The sequence below is a fragment of the Coregonus lavaretus genome (assembly GCF_964263955.1).
Source record: "Coregonus lavaretus genome assembly, chromosome: 30".
Lineage (NCBI taxonomy): Eukaryota > Metazoa > Chordata > Actinopteri > Salmoniformes > Salmonidae > Coregonus > Coregonus lavaretus.
In genome coordinates, this window is record NC_140017.1 from 2205842 (window position 1) to 2218036 (window position 12195).

The following is a 12195-nucleotide window of genomic DNA, read 5'->3' on the forward strand; positions in this document are numbered from 1 at the left end:
TTATGCATGCCTAAATTTGCTTACTTTGACAATGAAATAGTCATTAAAGTAATTGGCAACATCAAAAGGTTTTGTGACTAATGACTAATATGATTCAATGAAAGATGGAGTTGAATTAATCCTGCCCATAATTAAATTGTTTAAGTATTCCAAAACTTTTTTCCATCATACTTTATGTGGATAAAGTATTCAAGTGTCACTCTCAGACCCAATTGACACAAAAATGCGACCTGGATCCAGATCAGGGAACCAGATAACAGAAAGCTCATGTTTATACCAAATGTAAATGGGGTCTCAATCAGTTCACTTAGTCAGGGTTTTGGAATGGTATAAATCTCAGTGTATACACAGTTGAAGTCGGAAGTTTACATACACCTTAGACAAATACATTTAAACTCAGTTTTTCATAATTCCTGACATTTAATCCTAGTAAAAATGTCCTGTCTTTGGTCAGTTAGGATCACCACTTTATTTTAAGTGAATGTGAAATGTCAGAATTATAGTAGAGAGAATTATTTATTTCAGCTTTTATTTCTTTAATCACATTCCCAGTGGGTCAGAAGTTTACATACACTCAATTAGTATTTGGTAGCATTGCCTTTAAATTGTTTAAGTTGGGTCAAACGTTTCGGGTAGCCTTCCACAAGCTTCCCACAATAAGTTGGGTGAATTTTGGCCCATTCCTCCTGACAGAGCTGGTGTAACGGAGTCAGGTTTGTAGGCCTCCTTGCTTGCACACTTTTTCAGTTCTGCCCACAAATCTTCTATTGGATTGAGGTCAGGGCTTTGTGATGGCCACTCCAATACCTTGACTTTGTTGTCCTTGAGCCATTTTGCCACAACTTTGGAAGTATGCTTGGAGTCATTATCCATTTGGAAGACCTATTTGCGACCAAGCTTTAACTTCCTGACTGATGTCTTGAGATGTTGCTTCAATATATCAACATCATTTTCCTTCCTCATGATGCCATCTATTTTGTGAAGTGAACCAGCCCCTCCTGCAGCAAAGCACAGCCACAGCATGATGCTGCCACCCCCATGCTTCACGGTTGGGATGGTGTTCTTTGGCTTGCAAGCGTCCCCCCTTTTTCCTCCAAACATAACGATGGTCATTATGGCCAAACAGTTCTATTTTTGTTTCATCAGACCAGAGGACTTTTTTTTTTTTTGGTCATTTTAGCAGACGCTCTTATCTAGAGCGACTTACAGTTAGTGAGTGCATACATTTTTCATACTGGCCCCCTGTGGGAATCGAACCCACAACCCTGGCATTGCAAACACCATGCTCTACCAACTGAGCTACACAATATTTGTCCCCATGGGCATTTGCAAACTGTAGTCTGGCTTTTTTATGGTGGTTTTGGAGCAGTAGCTTCTTCCTTGTTGAGCGGCCTTTCAGGTTATGTCGATATAGGACTAGTTTTACTGTGGATATAGATACTTTTGTACCTGTTTCCTCCAGCATCTTCACAAGGTCCTCTGGGATTGATTTGCACTTTTCGCACCAAAGTACGTTCATCTCTAGGAGACAGAACGTGTCTTCTTCCAGAGCGGTATGACGGCTGCGTGGTCCCATGGTGTTTATACTTGCGTACCATTGTTTGTACAGATGAACGTGGTACCTTCAGGCGTTTGGAAATTGCTCCCAAGGATGAACCAGACTTGTGGAGGTCTTGGCTGATTTCTTTTGATTTTCCAATGATGTCAAGCAAAGCACTGAGTTTGAAGGTAGTCCTTGAAATACATCCACAGGTACAATTGCCTGGTACACCATCCAGGACCCATATTCATAAAGCGTCTCAGAGTAGGAATGCTGATCATAATTATGTACAGCTGTATTGTCAGGGAAGGCCAGGTGAAGCATATACGGTAGCTCTACAATTCCCACTGTATCCCAGGGCTGTTCCTCTGTAGTTGTACTAAAGTGGTGGGAAAGGGACCACATTTACCGCTTTACCCCACTGTATCCCAGGGCTGTTCCTCTGTAGTTGTACTAATGTGGTGGGAAAGGGACCACCTTTACCGCTTTACCCCACTGTATCCCAGGGCTGTTCCTCTGTAGTTGTACTAATGTCTTTACCGCTTTACTTCCTTATCCATGTCAGAGCCTATGTCTAAAGACCCATGTCAGAGCCTATGTCTAAAGACCCATGTCAGAGCCTATGTCTAAAGACCCATGTCAGAGCCTATGTCTAAAGACCCATGTCAGAGCCTATGTCTAAAGACCCATGTCAGAGCCTATGTCTAAAGACCCATGTCAGAGCCTATGTCTAAAGACCCATGTCAGAGCCTATGTCTAAAGACCCATGTTAGAGCCTATGTCTAAAGACCCATGTCAGAGCCTATGTCTAAAGACCCATGTCGAGCGGGTCGAGAGCTTCAACTTCCATGGAGTCCTTATCACCAACGAGTTACAGTATCATGGTCCAAACACACCAACACAGTCGTGAAGAGGGCACGATAATGCCTCTTCCACCTCAGGAGCAGAATATGAGATATACAAACCATCAATCAATAATGGAATACTCTCTCTCCTATTGTGTCGTCAAGTAAACAGCTTATAACTAGGGCCCTTGTAATATGGTTTCTCCTCATGTCACAGCAAGGTCAGGAAAAGCTTAGAAGTTCCCTTAAAAAAAAAAACAGTCCGGCAACACGGACAGACAGACGGACACAGACAGACACGGGCGGACAGATTGATGTACGGACGAACAGACACGGAAAACTTGCTGACTCACCAGCGGATCGGCCATGATGATGCATATCTTGCGCTCGGACAGCGTGGTGAAGTTTGCAAACAGGCTCTTGAGGACATACTCCCCCGGCCGGCTCTCCGGGTCGATGCTAATGGGCATCATGGCTGGAAGACCCTTGTCCCCTTGGGGACTCAGCACTGGAGGGATGGGCGGCTTAATATATCCGTTCCCCACTGGAGACGCTGGGGACACACAACACACAGGCAGGGTTAGGAAACAACGTACATTTGACATATTCTGCCTGTCATTGTGTAAGAGCAGCAACGTACTGTTGCTAGTAGTGTACTCCGTCTTTATGTTTTGTTAATGTCTTTTCAGCAACAAGATACATTCGTTTTTATCTGGTTGTATATGACCAGATAATAACCAAAATATGACGTAGTTCCCATTACATTTTGATGCCGTCATGAAAAATATATCTAAAAGAGACCAGTTGGTTGTAATCTGGTTATGATGTCATATGCCAAATTTTGCCCTCTGGGTACAGTGGGAAAAAAAATCATGCATTTGCTGCAGCATTTAGTCTTGGATTCTGTGCCTCCACTTTCTGGTTTTGAAAAGTGCTTTTATTTAAAGTTCCCAACATGTGGGAAATTCCTCCTAATGTTCCAGCTGATCTGACCTTATCTGTGGCTGGCTAGGGAAATGAAAACACCCTGGCTAGCTGCTAGCAGCTGGTGTGTTCATCTGCTGTTCAAGACGCCCTTTGAGGAAAGAAATCCCTTGCATGTGACCATCATTCTGCCAACGCTGTGATGCAGACCTGAGTTTAATCACTGATGGCATGGCGCATAAAACACCTAAACAACTGGCACGTTAGTTGGACTTTAACTCACCGTTTCACTTCAACTCCCCATAAACAGAGAATGTTGCTAAAAATAGCCAAACGCCGTGTGCTATCTCCTAATTAGGGGTGTGAAATGTTCACTTAGCGTGGATTGCCTCAACCCAGAATTGTACTAGCTCAGTGAACTGGGGTAAATCTGCTGGGTAAAATATTCAGGGACAGGGAGACTAACAGCAAAACTGGACAAATTTGGCTGTCTCATCTTCTCTCAGCTGCAGCATTGTGTGTGTGTGTCTATATGCTCGCCTGTGTGTGATAGATAAGAGTGGACAGCTAGCAGGCCATCAGTGGCAGCCTTACTGCACGGTCTTTACTGTGAGTGTCAGGGGCCATTAAAGTCACATATCAAATCCCAGGCTCTCTCGTTGGCAACACAAGCCTTCTCCATGGCCTCAGGCCGATGAAGACTCCCAGCAAACACAAAACCACCACCAACATTATCTCAATCTTGACCCCAACATTGACCTCAATGTGCCATTGCTACTTTGTAACAATCTCACTCTGAGATAAAGTATGATTTCAACCACAGAATACTCCCCCAGAAACATGCATTACACTGTTAAAATGAAGTGCTTTGTAACACCAAAACTAGTGGCAACTGAGCTGCCACCAACTTGGAGACGAAACCTTAACCTTAAGTATTGAAACACGTCATTCTGAGACGTTTTGAAACATTACATGGTGTGTTGTAACACCGCTTAATCAAGTGTTCTGCAAAACCTTGCCAGGGACTGGGATCTCTAACAGAAAAGGATAAAGAAGCTATTTTGGTGTTTCTAGTCCTGTTTAGTGCAGAATTAGATAACTTTTTCTGAACTTTTTCTGAACTTTTTCTGATGTTTAACATTGTTTTATGGATTCATCATTTGCCATTATATACAGTTTTCGTAGGCATTGTCAAGCACAGTATTCAAACCACTAGCAGTAGCTGGAGGTTGAACTTCAAGAACTGAGAATTCTGAACTTGCCTCTTCCATTGACAATCTTCTTCTTCTTCTTATTTTTTAAGGTTTAATGGCAGACTACACCTATTGGTGTATTGCTGCCACCTACTGTACAATCCATTATACAATAAGATACGGTAATACAAAACCCCCTAAAAAAATAAGATCTATATTAAAATTTAATAAAAATACTAAACTGGGTAATAGGTTAAAAAAAAATGACCCTGTCAACTATTAGCCCTCATAAAAAAAAAAAAACATTCCACTATTTAACCCTATCTAATCTTACTCCAGGCCAACGGTCTGGAAGGACAGAACATTACCACTCAACACCCCCTGCAACTCTTCAGCAGTAAATCCTCGCAATCCCAAGTACTTCTCTGCAGCTGCCACCACAACCTCTATTTCCTGTAATTTATGTTCCATTTCTGCAGTACAGTTGACAACCATGGCTATGAATGCTAAGAAACCCACCTTACTGAAGCACATATTATTCCCATCACTCTATTGGTCTCTGCCTACTCACAGGAATCCTCTCAGGATTACTCACCCTGTACCCATCTTCCTCTACCACGCTCTTCACTGCTTCAGCAAACAACACTTTCTGTAATACTCTGAATCTGGCAATCTCAACCTGCCTTTCTCTCACCGGACACTTCCGATCTCCAGCCCCATGGGCACTCCCACAACTTTCTCCAACGATACTACACATTCCTTCATCTCATGCCCTCCTACACACTGCTGCAACACTGTGCAACATGACCATAAGCTTGGCACCTAAAACACCATAGTATTTCGGAACAAAAGCTCTCACGGGATAACTGACATCCTAACTTGACCTTGTCGGGCAAAGACTGCATCAAAAATCAGCAGGACAGACAATGTCTTCTCCGGTTCACCACGCTCTCCACCGGATCTGCGTCGCACCAAACGGTGGGGGTCACAGATACCAGGAATCTTCCATTTCAGCTGATCCTCCTAAACACTTAATGCCACCCCCATTATCACTCATTTCAACTGCGCCCTGCTCCGAAGAGCAAAGCAAGTCACAGTTCTTGTCCCTAGTCGCATGGTCCGGAGCGCCCACTCCCTCTGGACGGAAGAAACATAATACATCACCACAAGTCGACTTCGAGTTACTTTCACCAACTCAACGTCCCCAACCTCTTCTCTACCCAACCTGACACCACATATGGATCAGCCAGAATACAAAGATCCATTCTCTCCACAAATCTCACTCCCACTGGGCCAAAATCATTCTTGTCATCATCTGGAAGAGGCTCAAACTCTGCAGTCCTCACCGCACCTGCCCCCGCAGGTACTTCCTCCTCACTCTCTTCAGGTTCCATCTCTGAGCTACTGGAGCATGTATCCCTCTTTTTGCACTTGACGCCAACCGTCCTCATCACACCGCTTCCCTCTACACTCAGCTCCTTCTCGGCGGTCATCACTGCACCTGCCACCGCAGTTAATTCATCCTCACTCTTGTCAAGTTCAATTTCCTTCTGTAGCTCTTCCAAAAGTTGTGTGATCCACCATTTCATATTCACCCAAAACATGTTCCACTTTTCCCCCACTCCATCTTTTCCATCAGATCTTCCAGAAGCCTTGTGCATTCCCCCACTCCATCTTTTCCATCAGATCTTCCAGAAGGCTTGGGCATTCCCCCACTCCATCTTTTCCATCAGATCTTCCAGAAGCCTTGTGCATTCCCCCACTCCATCTTTTCCATCAGATCTTCCAGAAGGCTTGTGTATTCCCCCACTCCATCTTTTCCATCAGATCTTCCAGAAGGCTTGTGCATTCCCCCACTCCATCTTTTCTATCAGATCTTCCAGAAGGCTTGTGCATTCCCCCACTCCATATTTAGTCATAATACAGTATGTTCCACTTTCCAAATGTTTCCCTGTCCACTATTTTACCACCAACATCAATCTTCCCTCCATTATCCACCAACTTCTGTTGCTTTTCCCCCTTAATGTTGTCGCTAATTGACAATCATGAATGTGGGAATGGGTGCTGTCCTCATTGAACGTCAATTTGCCTGACGGTTTTGATATCCGTTCATCATGATCCATTACACCTCATGGCACAACAAGCTTAATACTAATATAGAAATATATTATGCATACAACATTGTGTGAAAGAATCATAAAGTCAAAAAAAAAATTTGAATTACCCACAATCCTCTAAAAACACGTGGCGCGATAGGAAATGCAAGGAGATTAAAACTGAAGACTCTTTGGTTATCCTCATTATAGATACACATTCTGTGTATTAAAACACTTACATTGGGTTTACATTCAAACACCCACCAAACACCAGATCTCAGCTTAGGTGCACTACTTTTCATGGTTTCATTACACAATCATGGCATTTTGAGACTTTACATTTTTACAGTGTACAAGACCTCTTCAATTTCCTTGATTCATAGAACACTATGCAGAACAAACCATCCCGTCTTTCTTGGACGTTTTGGTTACCAAGCTACAGAAGGATAAAAATGGGACGAACATGCATTAAATCATGTTAAGGGTGTTGTGAGTTCAGGAAAGGTAAAATTCCAAGGTGAGCTATGTTTGAAAAAATACCTTCAGTTCGCTTGGTGCATGACATACCTCCACACAAGAGTATCACAAACAGAAATGTCTCAGCACTCCCAGTTGTATCTGTTGAATGGTACTAGCTGGCTATTGCATAATGGACTCCTCTATGTGCACCAGACCTGGGTTCAAATGCTATGTGAAATAATTTCAAATACCATGTGTGCTTGGTTGAGCTTGCCTGTTCCAATGGAACCAATAGAAAAGTGTCAAAATGGCAAAACCTGCCCACCTGGCATTCTAGGCAGGCTAATGAAAATGATGAAGTCATAGTGTTATGCATATCAGACCTGGGTTCAAATACTATTTGATATGCATGACACTGACGTCAGCCTGTTTTTCTCACTACAGACTGGGCAGCCATATTCCTACAGCTGGCGTCTGTGGAAACAACATAACAGCTACACTTTCTGCAGACGTGCTACGTGCAATCTGTCTGCCAAGGGAGAAAGACATTCTCTGCGTGCCAATTCTGATATTTTTCCTAAAGTGTGCACTCCTCCCATTGATTTAAAAGCATTGGATTGGTCTAAGCATGGACTAGACAGCATTTATACTACATCTTATACCAGTCATTTACTTTATAAAATCCAAGAAGGGAAGTGAACAGTTGCACACTTAGAAGGGTAGAGAATTGGGTGGCAGATGGTTTTACAAGTACACATGACCTAGGACCTAACATAATCAAACTCCTTTCCATCTCCGATTGGCACAAAATAATTTTGAAGGCACAGCAGGACAATAATAACCTATACACATTGATAAAAACATAACGCTCCTGTAGGCTACGTGCAAATCTTGGAACTGAGTATCAAGTAACCTTATAGAACTTGATGAGACTTGTTTGTAGTATGGATTTGCTCTGGTTAATCATCTAGAGTAAACCAGAGGTTGCATCTGTGTGTATGAAAGGACAAGAGGTTACACTATAATGAACAAGCCATTATACATGCTATAAATGCTTTATAAATAACAAAGTGTTTATGAATTGTTTACATGATAAAATATGTATAGTATGTATATAATATATAAATAGTTTAGTAACACTTATTCAAGAAAGTTATTATAAAGTCTTACCAGAAGATAAATATGTGCAGAGTACGAATTACAGAGAGGACAAAGGGGGCTCAAACCCCCTGAATGAGAGATGAGCCCCCTTAAATGCAACAAAAGTCCAACCTTGTGGGTGCTCTAAATAATACTCATTTAACTATTATCTTATTTGTTTAAAATGTAACTTTGAACTGCTACAGTGGTAAATATGAATATAAAAGCTTATTCATATCATGGCTACTGGAAGTCTCGTTACACTTGAGTTCGCCATTTTCTCTAGGCCTTGGCCTCACCTGACAGTATCGAACATGAATGAGATGTGTGCTAACTTAAGTTAACGACCCCCTGCATGCTGCCATATGAGTGATTGTCAGAAGAAAGATCAGTTCGTTCACAGGTCAGAGGGTTGACAACAGTAGTATGATTAAGTAGAACAGATAGAGAAGCTTCTCTTCAAACAACAACATGTTTACGTCAATGCCTTATCCAAAGAAACTTACAGGACAGTGAGTGCATACATTTTAGAAATGTGATCCCTGTAGGAATCCAGTGGACACTGAACTAAGATTCACTCCTTGAAGAAGAAGAAGGTTTGAAAATAGCGAAAACAGCGACATAGCACCAAATTAGTTTGGACAACCTAAATATTCCTAAATATCTCTCAGTTCACAGTTAGATAGTGGAGAATTCTGTTACAGTATTGCAGCAAGCGGAGTGTCAGAAGGGGCCAGAGAGTGGGGCTGGCAACTGTAGACATGTCGTCCATGCCTCTGCTTCACTCAACCACATGGAGCATTCTGATATGTTCTTTTATCTGCCAGGAATGCCAAGCATGTGTGCCTGTCTGGCACGGCTTACAGCACATTCATCCTCATGGCACGGCTTACAGCACACTCATCCTCATGGCACGGCTTACAGCACACTCATCCTCATGGCACAGCTTACAGCACACTCATCCTCATGCCCACCAAAGCTAGGCTCTAGCCACCTACCCTGGACCGTGCCCAACACATCACCTTCCCATACCCCTACCAACACCAACCTAGAACAGCCGAGCACCTTCTCAGGCTCCTACCCAACCCACCCCAGCACCTACCCTGGACCGTGCCCAACCCATCACCTTCCCATACCCCTAACCAGCCCAGTACAGCCCAACAACTACCCAGCCAAGCCCAGAACTAACATAACACCTACCCAGCCCAACCCAGCCCAGCACCTACCCAGGCCCTTGATAAAGCTGATGACACTGGCCTTGCTCCAGCACATGGCAGTGCCGTCCATGGTGGGGAAGGGAGGTAGGGTATCCAGGGTTGTAAAAGTCAGACAAACACACACTACAAATCCTCTAACGTCTTTCCGTCTGTCTGTCCCTGGGCTCTGTCGATTGTCTGTCTGTGCTCCTGGGTGTACGCTCCATGGTGAACCGACCCAGAGCGGGTCTGTAGTGACAGGTGTGTTTAAAAGGCTGAGTTGTGTTTGCCAATCCACACGAATCTCTCCCTCTAGCTCTTTCCAGCCTGCTTCTGTGGCTGTGTGCTGACTTGTGATCAACAGTGCCTTCCAAGAGTGAAGGTCAGGCAGGAATTTCTAACCACGGCCCGTTGGAGTGACGAGGGCTAACATGTTACGGTGGAATAGTTGTGTGACTATATTTATCCCTGGGTACACACTATACTGACACATCAGCCCTCCCCTTCCCACCCATCCCCTCCCTCCAGAGTAGGAGGAACAGGGCAGCGCAGCAGAGTGTGGGAGGGGGTTCTGATCCACCCTTGTGGATGACCTCTGAAAGTTGTCAAAGCCACTAGTAAGGGGTTCTGAAAGACACCCACCATAGATGCCCACTAGGTTTGCCTCCGAAAAGACAAAAAAACTAAACAGGGGAAACACCACAACTCACGCTTCTTTCAAACTTAAGTTGAGCTCGAACTCACACCTCAGCTGCCGTGAAATGTAGCGCCCCAACATCTCTCAATCTCAACTGGAGCACTGGGCCAGCAACTCCAAAATAGCACCTTGGCCAACACAGGTGAAACACCTTCCCACTAACAATATGACAACCAGCACAGATGTAACACATAAGGACTGATGAGGTGACACCAATCTGTGCGCCCTACGTGCTAGAATTCCAACCTCAAAACATAAATGGAATAACCAAAACCTGTAACAAACTGTAGAACCATGGAGAGTCTCCATGTATACTCACACTATATGCAAGTATTTGTTTGCTTTCTTAAAATTGCGTTACACAGAACAGTCACAAAATCTGCAGACAATTTAACATCATACTGAGATCTAACAAGAGTGCCACAATCATAAAGAAATATAAAAAAAATATCAAGGCACTTTTAGTTTTTTTTGGCATTGACTCATGGTGTAGCATTATGTGTTTGGCCAATGGTGTGTTGTCTAGTTAATGTAATGCAGAGAATTTGGGACATAACAAGAATGCTCGCAAGCGATGGCTCATCACATGGAAAATGGAATCTCCCAACACAAAATAATGATGTGCTTTCAGCAAAGTACCGAACACAACCAAGTTTCGATTTAGCCTAATGGCTGTTAAATGAAACATGAATGTTAGCCTAAATGAAAGATGAGCAGTAGCGATTTTAGCATGTAAATCTTTGTGAGGCAAACTCAAAAAACAATTTGGGCATGCCAGTAAAGCCACTACACAACACAACACTAAACAATACATTAATTGCTCTATAACGGTGACAAACTGTGTACACATAAACCTGTCCCAACAGCAGAGTCCCAACAGCAGTCCCAACACCTTACCACTGCTACACCTGGCTGGATTGACAGCATGGCCAATGTTGAATGTTTATCCATTTAACCTTCGAAAAGAGACCCTTAAACACAGTCTTGGACCACACACCAACTCCACTGAATAGCAGGCTAGTGATTGCTTTGCAATGCTTGCAGTTAGCCACTGATCAAACCACTCATTGTTGAATTAGCGATTTCCAACTTGTTGTGTAATGTTTATGTTCAATGGCTGTCACGGAATCAGCCGAGGCTGCCCCTCCTCCTTGCTCGGGCAGGCTTCGGCGTTCGTCGTCCCCGGAGTACTAGCTGCCACCGATCTATGTTTCGGTGTTTGTCTAGTTTGTCCTGATTGTTTACACCTGTTTCCCATTATGTTATATTGTATTCCCTTTATAAACCCCTGTCTCTCATTGGTTATTGTGTGTGATTGTTTTCCGTTAGGTCGGCAGTGCTGGTTGTATGCGTTATTTGTTCCTCCCTGTTTGGAGGTTTGTTTTGTACTTTCTTTACTGTGTTAAGTAAAGTACGTTCTGCCAGTAGTTCGGTGTCCTGCGCTTGACTTCGTTTCCCGCATACACGTCACCTTGACAATGGCCGATGAGCACCGATACGTTTTATCTATAATTTCTCTTCATAATTTCTCTTCATATGACAAGGATTCAAAAGGATTTGCCAGTAGATTGTCGACTTGATTCATGATGATGACCGCTAGCTTGCTAGCTAAGATTTTGAAAGTATAATGTTGGCATGATCAGTCCAATCAAAGCTACGGTACATATAACGTGATTTGACGTCTTTTTATCTGTGGCCAATAACCTTGAGCCTTCTTGGATGGGCACTTCTAATGTAACTCTATGGCAGCACCCAAAGGGCTTGAATTTCTTTGCCCTCCCCGTAGATTCGGCGGTGACGTAGTGTCCCCATGAGTGACAGAACACTGAGCCAATAATGGCATAACTAGAGAACATTACCAACCCCTACGCTCCGTATTTTCCACTGGATGCCCCACCACCACAGAAAGCACTGAGCTAGGCTGAAACACCTGCATTTTGGAGCTGCCTTACTCAAGAAAGCAAAAAAGAGACCATGTTTGTATGCTGCTTTATTAACTCAATTAGTATTTTAAATTTTTTTTGCAAACTGATATGTGACATGTATTAATGACAAAAGAACATGCAAAACAGGCAACAACAACAATATATATATATATATATATA

The 12195-nt window shown here is 43.3% G+C and overlaps 1 protein-coding gene across 1 annotated transcript in view; it reads right to left on the minus strand.

Moving 5' to 3' along the window:
* Positions 1–12195, minus strand: part of LOC311106059 (protein furry homolog) — a gene marked incomplete at its 5' end in the record, with an annotated part of 221548 nt that overhangs the window by 204727 nt on the left and 4626 nt on the right. Inside the window, one exon of the mRNA XM_084148346.1 lies at positions 2739–2938. Within this exon, the coding sequence (XP_084004472.1) occupies positions 2739–2938 (200 nt within the window). The remainder of the gene's footprint in view (positions 1–2738; positions 2939–12195) is intronic.